Source organism: Staurois parvus, unplaced genomic scaffold (assembly GCF_062004578.1).
Source record: "Staurois parvus isolate SC_StPar_1 unplaced genomic scaffold, SC_StPar_1.0 ptg000136l, whole genome shotgun sequence".
Classification (NCBI taxonomy): domain Eukaryota; kingdom Metazoa; phylum Chordata; class Amphibia; order Anura; family Ranidae; genus Staurois; species Staurois parvus.
This window is the reverse complement of record NW_028317932.1, coordinates 1,332,420-1,356,522: the sequence shown is the minus strand read 5'-3', so window position 1 is coordinate 1,356,522 and position 24,103 is coordinate 1,332,420. Positions and strand designations below refer to the sequence as shown.

Genomic DNA, 24,103 nt, shown 5'->3' with positions numbered 1-24,103 from the left:
GATTTATCACAGGCAGAAAAAAGAAAAAAAAATCAGAAACGAGGGCAATAGAGTGGGGATAGAAGGAGAGAAGAAGAAAAGAAAAAAAAAAAAAAAAACTATTTCTCTTCCTCCATCCCTCTCCCCCCCTCCCCTCCCCCTCCTCCCCCCCTCCCCTACCTCCTCCCCCCCACATATTGCCAGTCCTCTTTTCTCTTCGCTCTATTTTCCCATTGTTCTTCTTCCCAGCCAGGGATTTCCATTCTTTGAATTTTTAAACTGTCACAAAAATTTTTCATATCTTCTGGAAACCTAAGGTATGCTGTAGTCCCATTTTTCCATCCTATTAAACATTCGGGAGTCCCCCATCTATATTGCACCTTTTGTTCTTTCAACCTTTCCAATAGGGGTCTCAAAGTTCTCCTTCTCCACAAAGTCTCTGGAGCCAGATCCGCATATATCTGTATGTCTCCTCCTTCATACTTAATTACTGATTTTCCCTTAGTCTTCTTCCAGATTTTTTCTTTATCCCGAAGTTCATAGAATTTAACAATTATATCTCTCGGCCTTTCTTTCCCCAGATTTCTCAGAATTTTTCCTTTTCTAAAGGTTCCTTCTATTTTAGACCTTTCCATTTCAGAGCTGTCTGTTATAGTGTTAAATATTTTACAAACCACCTCTTGCAGACTTTCTCCCTTTAAGTTTTCTGAGACCCCACGTATCAAGATGTTTCTCTTCCTGTCTTTATTTTCTTGTATCTCGGCCTTATATAACAGTTTTTCTTGGGCTTTCCCTATATTAGTTAGTTCTTTTTCAAGTTCAGAGATAGCCTGGGTCTGACCTTTAACTTTCTCCTCCGTTTCCTCAACTCTCTCCAAGAGGTGTCCCAGATCACTGCGAATGTTTACCATTTCTTGTTTTATTGTTTTCTCCAGTTCTTTAAACATTTCTGCCATTTCCTTTTTATTAGGTATTTGTAGATCTTTTTCCATCTCTGTATTGCCTGATATTTGCTGATTACTAGTATCAGGGCCTATTGATACTCTAGGGCTTCTTTCCATACTAAGGTCTGCTTCTCCTTTTTCAGATCTGCTCTGGGGTCTTTCTGGGGTTACGTTTCCTTGGGATGTGTATTTTTTAATTGTGCCAGTCTGGGACCCTTTAAGCCCACTTCCTTTTACATTTTTGTTTTTCATTTTTCTCTGTGGCACTTATCCTTTTTATAATCCTTTATAAGTTCGTGGGTGGGGTGGGAAAATATTTCTTTAAACTTTCAAGTCTCTGCCCTGTCCCCCTGCTGGTTTTTCTTTTTCTCTTTTCTTCCTCTTCCTCCCTCCCTCCTCTCCCCCTCCTTCCCCCTGAGCCTCTCTTCTTCTCTCTGCGAGCCTCTTCCACCTTTTATACAGTCTCCAGGGGTCCCCCCTTTCACATACACTCTATTTCTTGGAGGTCAGCACAATAGGTCTTCAAATGCAAATCATAATTGTCACTCACCCTCCTCCTATGTCTTCTTCCAATGAGTGCCTTTTCGCTCGATTCCTCTGAGGGTCTGTTCATGGGGGGGAACTCCCCAGGGTCTCTTCAGACTCCTTGTCCAGGTCTCGATGGTTCTCCTTCCACATTCTATTAGGCTCCAGGGTTACTAGGGGGATAGGGGGAGAGTGTGTCGGCCCCCGGCAAACAGGTCGGCGCTGCTCTCTCCCTGCAAAACGCCGGCCGGCTTCCCGATCTCCCAGAGGTGCCTTGCGGCCGGTCACGTAATCGCGCCGGCCCCTCTCGTCTCCCAGCGTCCAGGGACTCTCTCTTCACCAGTCACCAGCCGCTCCTCTCTCTCTTCCCTCACCCGCATCAGCCTCTCCTCCACCGGGAGCCGTCAGACCGGGTAAGTCCCCCACCGCAGGGCTCTAACATGCCCCAGGGGATAAGCTTGGAGGCCTGGGGAGGTCAGACAACGGAGCTCCGTCCACGAGCTCCTACATTGAGCTCTCCCCTGCCGCCATGTTCTGGCTCCGCCCTCCTTCCCCCAACTCCACTTTTGTTGAGATAAAAAAACAATCCCCTCTAGTTGATATATGTCCTGCTGGTTTCTGTTATATATAAAAAAAAAAAAATCTGTATGTTTTGCTATGTCCTTGGAAGTCTGATTCTTGAATGGGAGTGTCTGTGTCAATCTAATCAGCTGAAGCATTTGCAGTTTTCTAATGAGGAAAGTTGCAGTGTCTGCGTCCCTTTTAGAAGTGGTTAATCCTTTGGGAGTATCTCACCTAAAATATCATCCCTATTGCAGAGAATGCCTAAAATAAATATGTAGTCTGGTGGAAAGAAAGGGAATGGAGAGACATTATTGAAACCTTTAAATACATCAAGGGAGTGAATAAGGTTTAGGAGGGCAGTATTTTCAATATGAAACCAAAATCAAGAACACGGGGACATGACTTCAAACTAAAGTAAAGTTCAAAACTAATCTTTCAAAGTATTATTTTACTGAAAGGGTTGTTGATGCTTGGAATAAACTTAATTAAACAGTAAATAACTTCAAACATGCTTGGGACAAACAGATCTATACTCAATTTTGTATTTTTTTTTCTTTTTTCATTAACTTTTAAGTATAAAAAAAATACAAAGCATGTATACCAAAAAAAAAAACAAAAAACAGGCAGACATCTTTTTTCTGCCGTCACTTTTCTGTTTCTATGTTAATATCTGACTTGCACTCCTGACGTCAGCTCATCACACATCCTGGCATGCCATGGTGTGTTCTGGGCTTTGCAGTACAAGCCTCGTTGTGGTGGCTCCAGCTGTGTGGATAGTGATTGTAATTGATACGGTGGAGGCCGCTCTCTGTGCTTCAGGGTTATATGGAGTATTGGTATACTCAGTAGGAGAAATTAATCAACTAGGACTGGGAAGATACACCAACACCCTGCTACCATCCATCCCTACCAGAGATCTGTTGGAGTGCATTTGACTCACTTATAACAGGGGTCTAAGATTGCAGTGAGTGCGGTGGAAAAGGGGGAGCACGTATGAGTTCTAATTATCGTCACTATTGTTGATGAACACAACCATTTTACTATAACACTGGATGTCCGAGTGAACACAGAGCGCACTGGATGTCCGAGCGAACACAGAGCGCGCTGGATGTCCGAGCGAACACAGAGCGCGCTGGATGTCTGAGTGAACACGGAGCGTGCTGGATGTCCGAGTGAACACGGAGCGCGCTGGATGTCCGAGTGAACACGGAGCGCACTGGATGTCCGAGTGAACACAGAGCGCCCTGGATGTCCGAGTGAACACAGAGCGCGCTGGATGTCCGAGTGAACACAGAGCGCGCTGGATGTCCGAGTGAACACAGAGCGCGCTGGATGTCCGAGTGAACACAGAGCGCGCTGGATGTCCGAGTGAACACAGAGCGCGCTGGATGTCCGAGTGAACACAGAGCGCGCTGGATGTCCGAGTGAACACAGAGCGCGCTGGATGTCCGAGTGAACACAGAGCGCGCTGGATGTCCGAGTGAACACAGAGCGCGCTGGATGTCCGAGTGAACACAGAGCGCGCTGGATGTCCGAGTGAACACAGAGCGCGCTGGATGCCCGAGTGAACACAGAGCGCCCTGGATGTCCGAGTGAACACAGAGCGCCCTGGATGTCCGAGTGAACACAGAGCGCCCTGGATGCTAGATTGAACTATATTCATTCACAAGATCTTGAGAAATTTTTTGTCGAAATTAATTGATTATACATTTATTATATTTTTTTGTTCTTTAATTCATGGTATGATTTGTTAGAGTGGACCACATATATTTATTTTTGATAGACGTAAAAAGAGGAAGGTGTATTACAGCACATTTTTTGTATAAGGGATTTTGTGTGTTTAGGTGCACTATAGTGCGAGTGTACACACTTGCTTCACATTGCATTGGTATGAGGTCTTAGGGGTAGCACTACACCACCTTCTTGTTTTTAATATCTCACTTGTATCTTAGTGCAGATTTCTGGTAAAATCACAGAAGCAGGAAATTACATTTCTGGGGAAGTTCTGCACTAATTGTGTGAGCACCTCCAGGTTACCATATTGTATTGAATTTTACAGGAAATTACAGCTCTCTGGCTTGAAAAAGAAAGGTCATTTTTAATTACACTAAAAAAAAAATATGGTGTAGCAATTGTATATGCTATATTTTTTCATTTGCTTTTTTTTTTTTTTCACAACAGGGGAGCTACCCTTTAACTAGTTTAGCTCTTTGGACATAAGTAGTCTAAAGTTCCTAGATTGTAAGCTCCAAGGAGCAGGGCCCTCTAATCCCTGTACTGTCTCCCTCCATAATGTAAATCGCTGAGCAAACTGTCGGCGCTATACAAGTCCTGTATAATAATAAAGAGTGAAGAGTTAAGGCTTTTTTTTTCTTCAGCTGGCTTCCAGATGTGAAGTGACAGTAATAAAAGAGCCCTGTGGTTCCCGGGCTATTCTGTTATTACCGGGAGCCCAGGACAACATCACAACTTGGCAGGCAGAAGGAGACCAAAGAACATTCATTCTTCAATCTCCTCTACCCCTTATGAGGCCAGAAGCAATGATGATTTTGTCACTTCTGGTTTCAGAGCCAGAGAAGCCTGTAAGGGATTTTCTGTGCTTGGTTAGATGCTTTGGAGGGCAGGGGAGACATTCACAGGTAACTCTGTAATGATTCGCTGTAAATTTTTACAGATTTTTTGGTGCGGTTTTTTCTTTTTTTCACACGCGCACACAATTTTAAGATTTGGCATGTTTGGTATCTATTTACTAAAACCAACCACATATTTTATTAACAAATTGGATATTGTGTTTGTGTGCACTAAATTTCTTCATTAAATATTTCCCTGAAAAGAAGCGTTTGATAAACAGTTGCGCAAATATCGTGTAACATAAAAAAGTGCAACTACTAACTTTTTATCTACAAGACCTCTGTTTTCAGAAAATATATAATTATCTGATGGTTTTAAATAATTTTATGGCCAAAAAGGCTGATTTTTACATGTGTGCAAAAAAGAAACAAATTGCTCTAGTGCCAAAGTGGTTAACTAGCAAGCTGTTCAAATTAATAGTGAATATTAAATCTTTCCCTAGAAGTAATCCCTGGGTGCTTGCCCAGTGTGAATTTGTGCATTACTATGAAAAGGTCGGTCACATTTTTATTTAAGTGTACTGCAGTTTTCTATTCCATCGTTTTTTCACCTGAGCCGTCAATAGTATTTTCTTTTGTACTGAATTAGTTGATACAAAATGAAATAATATATTCTATTTCCATCTCAGCCTAACATCTCCAGCCCCCTGCTGCTCCTTTCCCATCACCTGGTTGTACTACATTGCTCTCCGTGTCACAAGCTTGTCACCGAGCCCAATATGTTCCAGCTGAGCACCGACTGATTATAAAGCTGCTCCACACATTATTCATTAGTGCTGTCAAAGCCGGGGCAGGAGGATTCTCTCTGTAAACCCTGTAACTGATATCTAAGCCACTAAAAGTGCCTTGCGGTGAAAATTAATGCCTTGCAGATGTGCATTGGCTTCCTCTCTGTGGCCGCGCTGTGGGATGTCTTCTTGCAGTTTTTTTGAATGACACTGCAGCCATTTATTTTATTTTAATAGGATGAATGTGAACAAAACAATAGCAAGTCTCCTAGAGCACTGTTTTTACATTCTTTTACAAGGAGATTAACTCTGGCCAAGGCTATTTATATTATATATTCTCTATATTAGAGGTCTCCCCAAGAACAATGGGTGGAGCGATATCCACCAAGCCTTGCATGTTCTCAAACGCATAGTGAATTCTGTCTTTTTTCTCACCTCGTGAAATGCAGAGTAACTGTCTGGTTGCGTTTCAATAACACTGTTAGAAATGTTCCATTGGGTCATTGTATAGGGGTTACATCAGGCCATTCATGGCAACCCTAACATGAGTGTGAACAAAAAGGGGAACACAAATGAAAATGAAAATCAGCTCACACAGTATTAGATCTATCATATAAATTATGATTATACAGGATTTATATATCGGCAACAGTTTGCACAGCGCTTTTTATAAAGGGAGACAGTACAGTTACAATACAATAGTAAACAAGAGGGTTAAGGGGAACCTTTTCTGTTTTATATATTTGCTAATGTGTGCAAACAAAACCCTCCGTTTTTGCCACATACTGGTGTACAGAGCCACTTTGGTTGTTTTGCAGGCTGCCTGGTAAGTGTGCTGGGAAATTCCTTTGTTTGTGAGGTTTTGTCTATTCCCTGACTGTGATTGGAAAAGAAGATGATGCAGTCTGATAAGTTCATCTCTCTGTCACTCTTTCTTTCTATGACCTTGTTCTCAGCACAGTTCTTCCCTCATCTCTAATCGCCCCACACCCACCACCCCACATATCCCCCCAGAAAAAAAAAATTCCTTCCAGTACTAATCTCTCTCCAGTAATAATCTCCCCCATCCCCAAAAAAGAAGCACACACCTCCCTTCAACACAATCACCCAGTTCCTAAAATTACAGATCTGCCTCCATCAGACATCCCATCCTCTATACCTCTATACACACCTCTCCTATTTAGACTTTTCACAGCGCAGGTACTAAGCAGCTCTGTGCGCACAGTGATGGCGAGTCCTACGTTACCTTCAGCTGTGTCATGTGACAGCGCCAAATCACAAAGAACACATTTTTGGAGTGCTGGACCTTAAGATAAACATGTTCCTCTTAAAGGGGTCCCTGGAGTGATCAGAATAAAGTGTAAAGGATCAGAATGCAGAAAGTTTAATAATCTTGATAAAAAGTCAAAGATGCCGGTTGTCTTGGATTTATGACCCTGCCTATTTAATTGTCACTTTGCTATATTGTATCTACTATGGGTGTAAGACCTTTTTTCTTTCATTAAATCACATTTGAAAGGTAAAAAGTCAACAGATAAATCCATTGTGTTTCAGTGGTTCAGACCACTAAAGTATTCAGAGGTCACAATTCTGACCATCAAGGAGGAGCCTAGGGTCCTTGTTCTGACCTATGCTGTATGTGAGGTATACATTTCGGGGGTGACATAACACGGAGCATCATAGAGACACCTGTGTACTGTCATAGTGTGGGTACCTTTCATAGGGCACTGAATAGGAGACCACTTTACTTTCCCCCTTAACAACACCCCAGAATGACACCATTTTCTCTCTTGCAATTGCAGAAGACTGCAGAAGAAATACATTACCGTCTTCCCTCCACCCCCAGCTTGCTGACCAGACAGCAAGAGCAGCAGCAGACTGATAAGGTCATCCCTTTTCACTCTCTGCTGTCTTTTAATTAGCATGTTCCTTGTCAGCACATTTTCATGTAACACACCTGATTGGCTCTCAGGCCTGCCCCTTCCAAATCAAATTTGTTTGCTTACACTGCTTTCATTTAAAATTTATGTTTAAAGATGTATTAATGAATACCTAGCTACATGCATTGGTGGTGTCTTTTACATCTGCCTAGGCATCAACTATATATATATATATATATATACACACACACACAGTGGGGCAAAAAAGTATTTAGTCAGCCACCAATTGTGCAAGTTCTCCCACTTAAAAAGATGAGAGAGGCCTGTAATTGGCATCATAGGTAGACCTCAACTATGAGAGACAAAATGAGAAAAAAAATCCAGACAATCACATTGGCTGATTTGGAAAGAATTTATTTGCAAATTATGGTGGAAAATAAGTATTTGGTCAATATCAAAAGTTCATCTCAATACTCTGTTATATATCCTTTGTTGGCAATGACAGAGGTCAAACGTTTCCTGTAAGTCTTCACAAGGTTGGCACACACTGTTGCTGGTATGTTGGCCCATTCCTCCATGCAGATCTCCTCTAGAGCAGTGATGTTTTGGGGCTGTCGCTGGGCAACACGGACTTGCAACTCCCTCCAAAGGTTTTCTATGGGGTTGAGATCTGGAGACTGGCTAGGCCAGTGGTGGGCAACCTTTTTTTTCAACTGAGCCAAATCTCGCCAAAACCACGATTGAAATTTATTTTGAGAGCCACATTTTCATCCCCCATAGTAATTCATCCCCCATATAGTAATTCATCCCCCATATAGTAATTCATCCCCCATAGTAATTCATCCCCCATAGTAATTCATCCCCCATATAGTAATTCATCCCCCATAGTAATTAGTCCCCCATATAGTAATTCATCCCCCATAGTAATTCATCCCCCATATAGTAATTCATCCCCCCTATAGTAATTCATCCCCCCTATAGTAATTCATTCCCCATATTGTGTCAATTCACTTACCTTTGCTCCGCGCGTTCCTCTCGGCGTGTTCCCGCGCCGTTCCGGTCTTCAGGGCGGACTGTGAGAGGAGAGGAGTTCGTCACGCTGCCCCGCCTACATTCTGACAGCCAATGTTTGCCACGCTCCGCGGGCCGGATTAAAAGGTCCGTCGGGCCGTAGTTTGCCCATTGCTGGGCTAGCTGCAGAGTCCTGACTTTTGGGGCGGCCGCCCGAGAGGAGGGAGGGGAGCGGGCATCCGGCACACAGAAGAGCCGCATTAAAGTGTGTAAAGAGCCGCATGTGGCTCGCGAGCCGTGGCTTGCCGACCACTGGGCTAGGCCACTCCAGGACCTTGAAATGCTTCTTACAAAGCCACTCCTTCGTTGCCCGGGCGGTATGTTTGGGATCATTGTCATGTTGGAAGACCCAGCCACGTTTCATCTTCAATGACCTTGCTGATGGAAGGAGGTTTGCACTCAAAATCTCACGATACATGGCCCCATTCATTCTGTTCTGTACATGGATCAGTCGTCCTGGTCCCTTTGCGGAGAAACAGCCCCAAAGCATGATATTGCCACCCCCATGCTTCACAGTAGGTATAATGTTCTTTGGATGCAACTCAGCATTCTCTCTCCTCCAAACACGATGAGTTGTGTTTCTACCAAACAGTTCTATTTTTGTTTCATCTGACCATATGACATTCTCCCAATCCTCTTCTGGATCATCCAAATGCTCTCTAGCAAACTTCAGACGGGCCCGGACATGTACTGGCTTAAGCAAGGGGACACGTCTGGCACTGCAGGATCTGAGTCCCTGGCGGCGTAGTGTGTTACTGATGGTAGCCTTTGTTACGTTGGTCCCAGCTCTATGCAGGTCATTCACTAGGTCCCCCCGTGTGGTCCTGGGATTTTTACTCATCATTCTTGTGATCATTTTGACCCCACAGGGTGAGATCTTGCGTGGAGCCCCAGATCGAGGGAGATTATCAGTGGTCTTGTATGTCTTCCATTTTCCAATTATTGCTCCAACAGTTGATTTGTTCACACCAAGCTGCTTGCCTATTGCAGATTCAGTCTTCCCAGCCTGGTGCAGGTCTACAATTTTGTTTCTGGTGTCCTTCGACAGCTCTTTGGTCTCCACCATAGTGGAGTTTGGAGTGTGACTGTTTGAGGTTGTGGACAGTTGTCTTTTATACTGCTAACAAGTTCAAACAGGTGCCATTGATACAGGTAATGAGTGCAGGACAGAGGAGCCTCTTAAGAAGGTACAGGTCTGTGAAAGCCAGAAATCTTGCTTGTTTGTAGGTGACAAAATACTTATTTTCCACCATAATTTGCAAATAAATTCTTTCCAAATCAGCCAATGTGATTGTCTGGATTTTGTTTTCTCATTTTGTCTCTCATAGTTGAGGTCTACCTATGATACCAATTACAGGCCTCTCTCATCTTTTTAAGTGGCAGAACTTGCACAATTGGTGGCTGACTAAATACTTTTTTGCCCCACTGTGTGTATATATAATATATATATATATATATATATATATATAAGTACATTCACATCAATCCCTAACCCTCAAGGAGCGTACAATCTAACGTTCCTAACTCGCATTCATACATACTAGGGCCAATTTAGATAGGAGCCAATAAACCTACCAGCATGTCTTTGGAGTAAACCAGAATACCCGAAGGAAACCCGCACAGGGAGAACATACAAACTCCAGGCAGGTAGTGCTATGGTTGGGATTCGAAACCGACGACCCTAGTGTTGCCAGGTTGAGGTGCTAACCATTTAGCCACTGTGCTGCCCACTATAATTGTAATGTACATTAAGATATATACTGTTCTATTAGATAGAGATGATTCTATATTGAATGAAAATGTCTTGTAGCCTTTGTTGATGATATGCAATAATAACAGAATTTTGGTTCACGAGTAAATCTGTTTCTACTAGCTAAAACTCTGCAAGAACAAGGAGTTGGTCACAATTCCAAGGTTTTGGTCCTTGAATTCAGCTACACAGAGGAAGAGGCAAGGAAGAGGGTCCACAATGAGGAGAAGGAACGAGAAGAGGAGGCACAGAAGCAGGAGAGTGTGAAGAAGAAGATGATGCGTACAAAACGAGGGCTGGAAATCCTGGCAGATCGGGGTACGTTCTGTTTTGCATCAGGGTCCAGATTAACTGGAATTCTCACGGACGCATCACACTTCTCTTATTTACAGTACATTGCTGAGTCGGATGAAGTCACACTCTTCAAATGCAATGGTGCTTTTATGGCAGCACTGTGTTTGAATGGTTGTCATGCAGTTTTTGGTTGTCGAAGAGTCTGAGCTTGTATAGCTTTAAGAATTTTAAATGCATATCTAAAGTAAAGTCCATTCCTGGACTACAGCTGTGTTTCCAGTCCATAATGGGAATCTTCCCATACAGGTGAAAGCAAAAGGTTCACTTTAAGGCAGTTAGCATGTTAGGATTGCAAATTTTAGGCATAACCTTGAAGTATTTCCAGTAATCTTCAGATCAGAACAGCCTGGGATCTGGGGCTCACAGCATCCGAACAGAAACAAAGGAAGAGTGAATATGTGCTGCAGTGGAGGAGAGGGGGGGAATCGAACTCCTGCTTGCCCTGCGTGGATAAAGCACAGGTTGATTTTAAGCTTTCTGTGGCATTAAAGGCTGTTTGGATTGTGTGTTCTTGATCTGACTGCCAGCCTTTGCCAAAGCACCATCTGCAAAGGCAATGATGCATTTGTTGCAATGCATAGTTATGTAATCAGTAGTATATGGAGATTCCAGCCTCTTAACAGCAGTCAGCTGATAAATAATTAACCCACCTGCATTTTTCTCCAAGATCTGCCTACCACCTAAGGCTAGGTTCACATCTCCGCGTTCCTGCGGGCCGCGTTTTGCGCAGGCATGAGAGCCCATTCATTTGAATGGACTCCCGTGCCCCCCAGGACACGCAGAGAAGAAGTCCCTGAACTTCTTCAGAAAACGCAGCCCGCACGGGTACCTCCGTTCCCAGTACAGTTGCGATTTCCAGTGTGGGCGGCGTTCCATTAGAAGTAATGGCACCTGCCCTTGGGTCCGCATTCCTCTGTGCGGGTGATTCGGCTGCACGGATTTTTGTGTGGATCCGCAGTGGCACCACCCGCACAGATGTGAACCAGGGGTAATATATTACCATCAGTTCTAAAAGGATGATTTGCTATATTATCACTCAGAAATACTCCGGTATTTGTTCATGTGAATGTTTCCAACATAAGAAGGCAATTAATGAAATATTTAGAAATCGTCAGCTTACTAAGCAGTTTTTCTTCGCACCCAATCTTTTAACATCCTGTTTACTCACCAGTCACCTTTTAGGAGTTAAAAATTATTTTTTTTTTTTTACTATACAGAAAAGAGACATGCTGTTTATTCACTAGACATGTTTGTTTAGTATTTGTTCACTTGGAAAGTTTGTCTATGTGATCCCTTTAAAACGTTTCTGTTCCCCAATGTCCATATCGCTTCTAGTAAAAGCTGCACTTCAAGCTGAACTCTCCTTAACTGCAGATTCATACCTATGCAGTTTGCGTTTGATTCGTTTTTGTACTGCGTTTTTGATGTGTTTTTTCCCACGTTTTTGATGCTTTTTTTTTTGTTGCTAGGCAGATTTAAAACACACAAAACACATCAAAACGCATCAGTAACGCTTTGCATGCTTTTCTGCAGCATTTCCATTGAAGTCTATAGAAACAAAAACCGCAACATTTTGTGTTTAAAATAGTTCCTGGCTCTTTCCAAAAACTGCATCGGGTGAAAACGTGGAGATGTGAACCTGTCCCATAGGAAATCATGTTAAATGGACTGTAGTGCGTTTCTGCAAAACACTGTGGAAAACGCTTAGGCGTGAATCTAGGGTAAAGTGTTACTAAACCCACAACAGTAAAATCAGTCTGTATATGCAGTGAAGCATGCTTGTTATACTCACCGTTGAACCTAAGGGGTTAATCCTCTGCATTGTGTAAAAAGGATGTTTGATCCTGTCTTCTCTGATCCTCCCCTTATTCTATTGTCCCCAATCTATCTGCTGATAGGACAGAGCCTTGGGGGCAAGCTGCTTATGCTCAGTTTTGTGTGTACTGCTAGATGTTTTTTTTTTTTTTTTCTTGGGAGAGTGCATGTGATCAGCCAGTCAGCGCTGTCCAGACAGAGAGTCAGGGGCTATGCAGTCTCATAGGACAGTCAGGGGAGAATGAAAACTCCTAAAAGCTTTAACCAGTGCTCTGCTAGACAACGATAGATGTCAAAAGACTGCTATATACTGCTGATGAGAAAAGGTATTTAGCAGTTTAGATTTACTAAAATGATATAGTGAATGCAGGGTCATGGGTTTAGTAATACTTTAAGCCAAAATTCCAAAAGTAAACGGTACTCAGTTCCTTCTGTTGCCCAGCAACTTGACCAAAAAAATGCAATAGGCTGTGCGAATCCTCCGGGAGTTGCAGGATGCCTGTGTCCCTTGCCTGGCTTTTTCTTCAACCCAACCAACCAACATGCGGCTGGGGAAACAGGCATCCGACACTTTGGCTGCATTGCTGGAACAAAAATCTGTTGCAGTCTCTTCCATGCACATCCACTACTTAACTGCCCTGTAATACATTTTTCATGAAATTGTTTCTTACTGTGTTTTTTGCCTTTTAATGGCTGCTAAACCTCTCCTTTTCCCCCTCACTTCAGTTGTGCGGTGCCATTAATAATGGTCATGTGCACTATATACACATCAAATCCCATAGTCCATCATGAGCGCAAGCAACAGAGAGTGGTTACATTCCTACGTATAGTGGGACCATGGAGAATGAACGTAGCCACCCTCTAACAGGAAGTCGGATTACAGTAGCAAAAATAAAAAAAATAGAGATTTGGAGGAGCCTGAGAGCAATAGGAGAGACTTTTTTTGAGTTAGGAATAAATACTTGAATAGATGTTGTTTTTTTTTAAAGCACAGCTTAGTGTCAATTTAACCAAGTTCAATATCAAAGTCTCTTAAAATTTCTAAATCATGGCTGTTGGAACAATGCAATCATTTATTTGCTCCTCCACACCCAAGTATGTTTTTGGGCTACAGAGGATGGGCAGATATCTCACTGTCATTTACATCTATAACCAGCTGTAAGGATTTTGACCTTGCTGTGTTTTACATAGAAATCAGTTAACCTAACCCTAAATCCCAAATGATGTTTTCCTACAGGTGAGAGCTTGGATCCAGATACAGTACCATACCTGGAAATTGCAAATCAAACAGGACGCTCAATCAATATGCCTAAAGCTGCGAAAAAGGTAGAATATTATGGTATCAGACGACTATTCGTTTTTAAAAACCAAAAACGTCCAGCGCTAAAAGATAACACAGCACCTTTGTCTAGCTGCAATTTATATAACAGTCCCCACAAGAATTAAGTGCATGTATTAACTGTATATTCATTGACCTGTACAAATGAGAAACATACAGTAGATTTAACAAATTTGAATAAATCATACATAAAATAAATTACAAGTGCATAAGTATTGTTCAAATATCACGAATCACAAATTCATGCCAAGTTCACAGCTATACAAAAATAACTGTGCAAATAATGCATAAACCCCAGATATGTAAAACAAATTTTGTAAAAGGCCATACAGTGGGGCAAAAAAGTATTTAGTCAGCCACCAATTGTGCAAGTTCTCCCACTTAAAAAGATGAGAGAGGCCTGTAATTGGCATCATAGGTAGACCTCAACTATGAGAGACAAAATGAGAAAAAAAATCCAGACAATCACATTGGCTGATTTGGAAAGAATTTATTTGCAAATTATGGTGGAAAATAAGTATTTGGTCACCTACAAACAAGCAAGATTTCTGGCTCTCACAGACCTGTACCTTCTTCTTTAAGAGGCTCCTCTGTCCTGCACTCATTACCTGTATCAATGGCACCTGTTTGAACTTGTTATCAGTATAAAAGACACCTGTCCACAACCTCAAACAGTCACACTCCAAATTCCACTATGGTGAAGACCAAAGAGCTGTCGAAGGACACCAGAAACAAAATTGTAGACCTGCACCAGGCTGGGAAGACTGAATCTGCAATAGGGAAGCAGCTTGGTGTGAACAAATCAACTGTGGAGCAAAAATTAGAAAATGGAAGACATACAAGACCACTGATAATCTCCCTCGATCTGGGGCTCCACGCAAGATCTCACCCCATGGGGTTAAAATGATCACAAGAACGGTGAGCAAAAATCCCAGGACCACACAGGGGACCTAGTGAATGACCTGCAGAGAGCTGGGACCAACGTAACAAAGGCTACCATCAGTAACACACTACTCCACCAGGGACTCAGATCCTGCAGTGCCAGACGTGTCCCCCTGCTTAAGCCAGTACATGTCCGGGCCCGTCTGAAGTTTGCTAGTGTGAGGAGCGAAGGGCATGGGTAGGGTGGTATTTGGGTATCAGGTCAGTTAGGTAGTTTGGGGCGGCATTGTGAATGGCTTTGTAGGTCAGAAGATTTCAACTAAAGCAGGAGCCAGCAGCAGAAGGGACACGCCGCATTTATAGTATGTGATTTCCCTTGTGCTTATTTTATTTTTATCTTTCTGTCATTTTTGACTAAACGTAGGCTTTAATAACTGTTTTTGGTGGTTTATACTCTACATTCATCAATAACGTGCAGTAATGTTAAAGTGGCTGTAAACCTCAGACATGAAATGTGAATAAATTACAGAAGAACTCCATGAAATACCTCTCTATTTCAAATGTGCTGGCTTTCAGTGGTGTATGAAACCTTGTGAACATCACTTTTGATTTAATTAATTATTTGTATTTAGTGCCACGAGTATAGCTTTTACTATACTCCAACACTGCATGTTAGGGTCTCAGATACAGAAGCTGCAGAGTGTTGTGCAGCCACTCTGCCCGCGCCTCTTCTCTACGTAATCACAGAATGCTTTGTATTATGTGAACCCATTCATAGAATACAAAGCCTTCTGTGAATAAACAGGGCAAAGGAGGGGCAGGTAGGCACCCAGCCACTGCATCTCTGTCAGAACACCAGGAATATAGTGATATTGTATTCATGGAGCTCAGTAAAACTGTCAGTTGTAAATAGAAGAGATAAGTGCACAATGCCTTAACCCAATGTAATCCAGCACCTTTTAAATACAGTGGTAAGTACTGGAGTTCTTCTTTAAATAAGAGTAAAGGATACCTGTGAGCTGTCCTGGTTTTGTTGGAAGGGTCATGATTTTCTGGTCTTGGGAAGCAACAAGAATGTCTACTGTATTGTTGGGCTAAGTTTTTGTTTTTTTAAAAGCTATAGTAAGGACCAAAGTACAAAGCTATGATATAGTGGCAGTGCAGCATTTTCCACCAGCCAAGGACTCGTAAACTGCAATATTATTATTATTATACAGGATTTATATAGCGCCAACAGTTTGCGCAGCGCTTTACAAGATAAGGGAGACAGTACAATTACAATACATTTCAGTACAGAAGGAATATGAGGGCCTGGCTCGTGGAGCTTACAATCTAAAGGAAGAGTGAGGTGATACAAAAGGTGATAACTGCGGGGGATGATCTGGCGGAGGTGATTCAAGTACAGTTCTTAGGTGGTGGTGGGGTAGGATTCCCTGAAGAAGTGAGTTTTCAAAGATCGCCTAAAGGCAGACAGGGTGGGGGCTGACCGGATATGCTGTGGTAGGGAGTTCCAGAGGATGGGAGAGGCTCTGGAGAAGTCCTGGAGGCGAGCGTGGGAGGAGGTGATGAGGGAGCTAGAGAGGAGGATATCATGGGAGGAGCGGAGTGGGCGATTTGGGTGGTATCTGTGGATGAGGTTGGTGATGTAGCTAGGGGCACTGTTGTGGATGGTTTTGTAAGCTGTGGTTCGTATTTTGAAATTTATACGTTGGGTTAGTGGAAGTCAGTGGAGGGATTGGCAGAGAGGGTCAGCAGTCGCTGATCGGTTGGTAAGGTGTATGAGTCTAGCAGCAGCATTCATAATAGACTGAAGGGGGGTAGCCTGTGTAACGGTAGACCAGTGAGGAGGGAGTTGCAGTAATCGAGGCGGGATATAACCAAGGCGTGGATAAGTTGTTTTGTGGTGTTATTGGTCAGGAAGGGGCGGATTTTGGAAATGTTCCGGAGGTTGAGGCGGCAGGAATTAGCCAGTGAGCAGATGTGGAGCCCAAAGGAGAGGTCAGAGTCTAGGATTACACCTAGCACCCTGGCATGAGGGGATGGACCAATGGTTGTGCTGTTGATCTTAATGGTAAAGTCATGAGTGGGGGATCAGGGAGGAGGAAATATTACAAGCTCAGTTTTTAAAAGATTGAGTTTAAGGTAGTGATGTGACATCCATGCTGATATGTCGCTTAGTAGATTTGTGATACGTGAGGAGATTGAGGGGGTGAGCTGGGGAGTGGAGAGATAGATTTGGGTGTCATCAGCATAGAGGTGGTATTGGAAGCCATGGGAGGTTATCAGTTGGCCCAGGGAGGAGGTATAGCGAGAGAGAAAAGGAGGGGCCCAAGAACAGAACCTTGGGGTACCCCAACCAAAAGAGGAAGAGGAGGAGTTGTATGTGACACTGAAAGTGTGCTGAGAAAGGTAAGAGGAGAACCAAGAGAGAGCAGAGTCACGGAGGCCGATGGAGTGGAGTTTACTGAGGAGGAGCGGGTGGTCGACTGTGTCAAAGGCAGCGGAAAGGTCAAGGAGTATGAGTATGGAGTAGTGGCCGTTGGTTTTAGCAGTTAGTAGGTCATTTGTGAGTTTTAGTAGGGCAGTTTCTGTGGAATGTTGTGGGCGGAAGCCAGACTGTCGGGGATCAAGAAGGTTGTTGTCGGTGAGGTAGCAGTTTATACGGTTGTGAACAAGGCACTCAAGAAGCTTGGAGGCAAACGGGAGCAGGGAGATGGGTCTTAAGTTATTCAAACAGGTGGGGTCCAGCGAGGGTTTTTTGAGGATGGGGGTAACTAGTGCATGTTTGAGTGGGGAGGGAAAGGTGCCCATGGAGAGTGAGAGGTTGAAGATGTCGGTTAGAGTGTTTAGGATAGAGCAGGAAGGAGGCTGCAACAGTCATGAGGGGACAGGATCCAGGGGACAGGTGGTGAAATAGGCCTTGGAAAGGAGTTCGGTAACTTCCTTGATGGTAACGGGGTCGAAGGAGGAGAGTGTAGAGTTTGGTGTTGGGCCTGGTATGTTGGTTAGAGAAGGAAGCTTGACACTGGAGATCTCATCACAAATTGTGTCGATGCAATATGTTAAAGGATAAGTTCACCTTTTTGTCAGAAGGGATTCATGCTGATAGTGGAAGAACAAGGCAGCAGAGAGAAGTACACTAGAGGGATATGCTTCGTTGATGCTTCATGTCTGAGGTTTACAACCATTTTAAGTAGTGGTTCACCGAAAATAAAATTCTGGTACCGAAACCGAAAATTCAGAATGCATGTGGCCGAAAACCAAACCAACACCATATATACTTTCATGTATGTGTGTGTATATATATATATATATATAAATAATTTTTTTTTTTTTTTAAACTTATGATTTTATTGCTATCACATAGGATACCAATAGTCCCCTATGTGATAGCATATGAGTGACAGGTCCTCTTTGTAGAGTGGAGGGGGCAGGAGAGGAGCAGTGTACACAGTGAGGTAGCAGTGTATACATAAAGGCTCCCTCACTGGCTATCACTATATGTCGGTGCCTGGTAAATGCAATTGCCGGCTTTTTTTTTTCTTCACTATGACTCACAGAATTAGATGTCACTTTCCCCAGAGCTAAAGCAAACTGTTTCTTTTACTTCGGGGAAATAAACTAAAAAGAAACTTGTTTCTTTTAGCTGGGTGGAAAGTGACAGCTAATTCTGTGAGCTATAGTGAAGAAAAAAATAAAAAGCCAGTAATTACATTTAAAAACCGGCACTGACATATAGCAACAGCTAGTCACTGTATACACTGCTCCTCTCCTGCCTTTCCCTCACATCTGCAGTACACACACTCTCCTGTATCGGCTAAATTATTCCTATCGGCAGCATGCTGATAGGGCTATTTTCGGCCGATATGTTTCGGTGGCCAAAATTTTGGTGCATCCCTAATTTTAAACATGGATCCTAATGAGAGTGATAACAGTCACTTTAAACAATCTGCCAGTATTTTTCAGTAGGCTTCAGCAATATGTGGATCTTGTTGAAAACCTACTGAAGCCTGCTAGCAGCTTGAATAATGTGACAGTCATCACTTCCATTAGGATCTGTGTTAAACATTCCTGTTTTGGAATTGACATTTTCTATTAAAGGGTTTAACAAAGCTGCTTGGGGCTTTGCAAATGTACACCCTGCTCTCATGCAAGTAGAAGACTGCGCAAACAAGGCCTAAGACAGAGAGCCATTGTTACTCATTTGCAAGTCATGATCGGCTTGTGTCAAGCACAATGACTGGAAGTTCCTCACGCTCCAGAACGGAGTGGCCTCCAAGGTCAGACTATCCCATGTTTCAGCTTGCTGAACATGTCCAGAAGTAACATTCATTTGCCACATTGCAAACATCTGGCGTTTGGATTGCCATACTTTTTTATTTACACATCATTAGTGTACTCTGCTTACTGTCATTTCATATTATGAAAGGTCTGCCTGACATCCATAACCTCAGTTTGGAAAGTATGGACATTTAATGACTCATACTATGTCAGATCTCAAAGCTGGCAAGTTCCTATCGCTACAATTTGGGTGATGGTTGAAAATGGCTCTCTAGAGACTCATCTCTGTGATCTTTGATCCAGTTTTCCTGCCACAGAATCCCTGGTGTAATTATGAACGTTTCTGACTGTTCCGTTGCTTGGATTTGTGTCTGCAGGCTCTCATGCTGGCGATGGGCTATCATGAACGGGGAAGAGCATTCTTGAAGAGAACAGAGTATGCTTTAGCACTGCCGTTCCTGCTGGATGCAGACAAGCACTTCTGGTAAGGGCTGATTCATCCTTATCTGTTTACAAGGTTACAGGGCCTCTTTTTATTTTATTTTTTTTTCCCTGCATAGAGGCTAAATCCCCTCTGAGTTGAAAGAAGCCTGAAAAAAATTTAAACATGTGACAACTCTCACCAGTGGACTATAAAGGTCTTTAGGGGTCTGTTGATTTTTATAACCATTTCTTTGACATTTGCATTATGTTGGATAGATTGCACTCAGATATAATTCAGTTTATCTAGTGGGAATTTTAACCATTTAAGGTACAAGTAAAATGAAAACATTGATCTACCTGACATAATAGAGCAAGTAATACAGTTCATGAATATTTAACTTGAGAACCAGTACAGGTATATGGTATTTCACCTTGCATTTTCTTTTATCTGAGCGGCATATAGTGGAGTAATATTAATACAAATATATATATATATATATATATATATAATAGATGCAAACAGAGTCCCTCACAAGATCTAGGTAGTTTAAGTTGTCCAGGAGAGACAAGTAGTTGAGTGTTAAATATGCATTTTAACATATGCAAGCATTTCTAATGTGCTCGAAAATTTTGAACGATTAGTAGAAATAATTTGTTTGGGGGGGGGGGGGGAATGGTTGATTCTTGCCTTGTCTTATTTTTCTGTTTCACAACAGCAGTTTCAAGTTAAACATCAAATCCAAGCTACACTCATACATACAGATGTTCAATACAACCTTGTTATTCCTTTTGAGCAAAAAGGAGAAAAGGAGTGTGACAGATGAAAGGTCTATTACTGCCTAAAGGTAGATAGGAGACAGATATTCTCTAGTTAAGCCAACCATACATAGGTTGAATTCCAAAATAATTTTCTTTCGAAAATCTTTTCTAAGAATTTTCGTTTGAATTTCGCAACATTTGTGGGCCACAGCAAAGGCCAATTTTCGAGTGACCATCAAATTTGAGGGATTGTACATGTTGTACGTTTTTTTTAAAAACAAGCGAATTTCTAATCAATAATGGGAGAATTGTGCGAGAAATGTAATTGAAAAATAAATGAGCATGAGCTGTGACCTGGAAAGAAAAAAAAACATTCTTGGCCACGAAAATTCTTTTCTGTAGCAACATGAGGTGAAATTCTGCCTGGTTGGTCGAATTTCGAATGGTGGCATCGGATTACAAACCACACGAAATTTCCAATTTTCTAAATAAAATGTGTTCAGAATTCAACCCATGTATGGCCTGCATTAGGCTTTGCTCCTCTGTGAAGCCTGACATGAGGGGAACGAAGGACCAGGCCTGTCTGATCAACACAGAGAGGACTCCGAGCCAGATTGACGTCTGAGAATGAAAGATTGTGAAGAGGTATTCTATGTGTAGTCTATGATAAGTTAGTAGAAGTCTGTATGTATTCCAGTCTAATGACTGATGGAACCAGTCAGCTGAGAGACTGAGGCAGCTCTGTTGTAAGGACAAATTGACAGGGCTGTGTGACATAATAGCTAGGAGGCTGATAAATGTTTGTGGTATTTGTTATTCTAGACAACCCCTATGTGTGAAAATCACTGCGATGCTATGATGTTTGGATGAGAAAAAGTGGGGGAAAAGCCCTAAATGACCTCTTGAGGATTAAAGAGGTTTGCTCTGCACCAGCAGCATCCTTTTCCCAGTATAATTACACATTTATTTTTAATGACAACAGAGCTGGTGTCAATCATTCATGAAGTACTGGATGATGCAAAAATAGACATTGTTAAAGGAATCACCGAAGATATGGTATTTATTGGTCCTAAATGCACTAATCAAGCATCTACATCTTAATAGCTCCTACGCTTGTTATTGAATTAATTAAATTTAAATTCCTATATACTAGTGGCTAAATCAGCCTTTCTCAACTTGGGTGCCTTCAGGCTTCTTCAGGGGTGCCTTGGCAAAATGCCCAAAAATTGTATACAAGCCAGCAGGTGGATCAATCCTGCCTTTTAGTACACAAAGTCACAGGTTTTCATTGTGCACTTTTATGACCTTCTACCTGCCAGAATCTTAACAACCAATGACATCATCAATTGATAAGGAGGACGTTGGGTGAATGCACATCATCCTTGTTTGGCTCTCCCCTGCCCCGCTCCGTGAGCATTGGGGTCACATTAGCAGACTGAAGGAGAGAAAATGGGAGAGACACACTGGAATACTAGTTGGTTCCAGTGTGCAAAGGTGTAGTTTGCTTTGGAAGAATAAATCGCCTCTAACGTTGGGCGTACTCGATGTGTGGAATAGTTTTTTACATTTTAGATTGGAATGCCTTGAGATTGTGCAGAATTTTAAAGGGTACCTTGAGATTATCCATAATTTTAAAGGGTGTCTTGACTAATAAAGGAATGAGAAACACTGAGCTAAATAATTGTAGTCTTCTTATGTGTGGATGGCGCATTGATTGATTCATTTGGCCAACCCATATCAATCATTGTTTCAGCTTGTTGCAGAATTTATCAGTTTCAAGGGTTAAGTGAGAAATCTTTTATTTGCCCATTGGTAATGGAGGTATAAATCATATTTATCCTCCTGTGAATTACAAGTCAGGTCTTAGCTGAAATGTTTTTAAGTTTTTGTGGAAACTGAAGTTAAAAATAATATTGTGCCATTACTGATCTTTGGAAATCCATTCTGCTAGATCTAAGGGCACGTTACAGAGTGATGTTTCTGTCTCAATTTTTATATTTATTTTTTCACTTTCCCTTTGTTATTCCAAATGTCTGTTTAAAGAATTGCAGTCTATGTATTTATAAAATCATTCAGTTCCTAGGATCTCTGTCAAAACTCTCAGGACTCCTATTAACTAAGGGGGTCCTGTTCCCTAGCTCTTATCCTAATTACAGATCAGCCATCATATCCCACATCTTCATAGCTGACATCTTCCATCTAAAAATTAGACCTGTATGGCCAAAGAACAGGCCTGGACAAATCTTAAGAAAATGCTAGGTTTACACTGCAGTGCAGCCTCATCAATGAAAGAGAAAAATCACTTATTTACAAAACTTTTTAACAAAAATGTTTTTCTTTTCTTTTGAATTTTTGGTCTGTTTTTTGTTTGGCAAAAAATAAAAACCCCAGTAGTGATTAAATACCACCAAAAGAAAGCTCTATTTGTAAAAAAAATGATAAACATTTAGTTTGTCGTTCAAATTGCTACAGCGCTGAAAGCTGAATATTTGCCTGGGCAGGAAGGGGGTAATAGTGCCTGGTAGGCAAGTGGTTAAGGGTTTTGTGCAGGGAAGATCAACATCAGAACCCAGAGACTATAAAAGATTTATAAACCCCCCCCCCCCCCTTCATATAGCTTCATATCTGACTCTCAGTTAAAATGCCTTGTACATCCTACCTGAGGTTATATTTATTAATATATAACAGATCATATATATATATATATATATATATATATTATTACTTTCACTGTTTCACAGTATAAATTAATCCCTAAGAGTAGTGATTATCTGCAGTTTTTTTGTGATATAAAGGACATTTTTTTTTTTTACCCCATCATGACAGGTGACTTAAAAAAAAAATAATTCAGGTCTTTTTACCCTTTTTTTTTTAATCTTTCTTTTTTTTTTCCTCTAACCACTTAACTCCTGCAGTCCTGCTATAAGTCGCTGATCACCACCATTACTAGCATTAGTAATTAGATTATTAGATGCTATAACTTTCACTTTTTTTTATCAAAGACATGTTGCAGAATACATTTTGGCCTAAATTTATGAAGAAATTTGATTTAATTTTTTTTATTTAAAGGATATGTTTTGTAGCAAAAAGTCAAAGTTTTTTGTTTATAGCTCAAAAAATAAAAACCGTAGAGGTGATCAAATACCACCAAAAGAAAGCTCTATTTGTGAATAAATTTCATTCATGTACAGCGTTGCATGATCGCACAATTGTCAGTTAAAGTAATGCCATATTGCAAAAACATGGCCTGGTCAGGAAGGGGGGTAAATCCTCTGCGGGGCAAGTGGTTAAATAAAAATGTTGATGTACTAGATTCAACCCCTAATAGTATATACATCTCTTCTGTATTACAATAGATTGATATACATGGAGGTTTTTTTTGTTTTTTATTTTGCTGTACTTACTGTATATTTTTCTTTTTTCTTCAGTGAATGTGGGACAGAACTGCTGGATTCTGTGGATAATTATGCTGTACTGCAGCTTGACATTGTATGGTGTTACTTTCGCCTGGGTCAGTTAGACTGCTTGGATGATGCAGACTCAAAACTAAATATGTCCCAGAGGTGCTTCAATAGATGCTATGGAGAGAATCATGAGAGACTTGTCAACATAAAGGTATGTTGTCTCTACAATCTAGAATTAGTAAGGCTATTGTATTCTTGGTTTTTGGTTTCATTTGTTTTTCTAACTGGTAAGTTAACATCAGCAGACAACCCCACTCACCACTACTGCACTCCGGTGCATGACCCTGCTCATAGCCACTTCACCAACATGCATGCCCCTATGCACTCCTAATACATTGATTACCCCATGACCCTCCAGCAAAAGCTAAAGCTCTCCAGTCAGCTGACGTTGTGAGCTTTGCAGGTTGCAAGGCGGTGTGTTAGAAGTGCGGTGTTAAAAGCCTATAGACAGTAAAACACTTAATTTAATTATTTGCTACTAATTAATGTTTCTATTTTTTGTTTTAAATGTAATTTGAGGTTTAAATCTGAAGTTTAGTATATATACTGTTTATTGCAGCTGCCTCTGCTAAAAATCATCTGTCTCCTTCACAGCTGATGGATACTGACCTAAATGGCTGTTTTCCAGTGTTGAAAAAGTTAACAGCATTGACTGCTACTGAGAAAAGTTGCGCCACTCGCGTTATTACACCTCCACATACATAGCATTCTGTGA

General features: G+C 41.7%; 1 protein-coding gene across 1 annotated transcript in view; it reads left to right on the top strand.

The window, feature by feature from the left end:
• The window catches only part of NUB1 (negative regulator of ubiquitin like proteins 1), an 87,971-nt gene that overhangs the window by 27,226 nt on the left and 36,642 nt on the right, over positions 1-24,103 (top strand). Inside the window, exons 6-9 of the mRNA XM_089673120.1 lie at positions 10,195-10,389; positions 13,478-13,566; positions 19,120-19,226; positions 23,353-23,539. Of these exons, the coding sequence (XP_089529246.1) occupies positions 10,195-10,389; positions 13,478-13,566; positions 19,120-19,226; positions 23,353-23,539 (578 nt within the window). The remainder of the gene's footprint in view (positions 1-10,194; positions 10,390-13,477; positions 13,567-19,119; positions 19,227-23,352; positions 23,540-24,103) is intronic.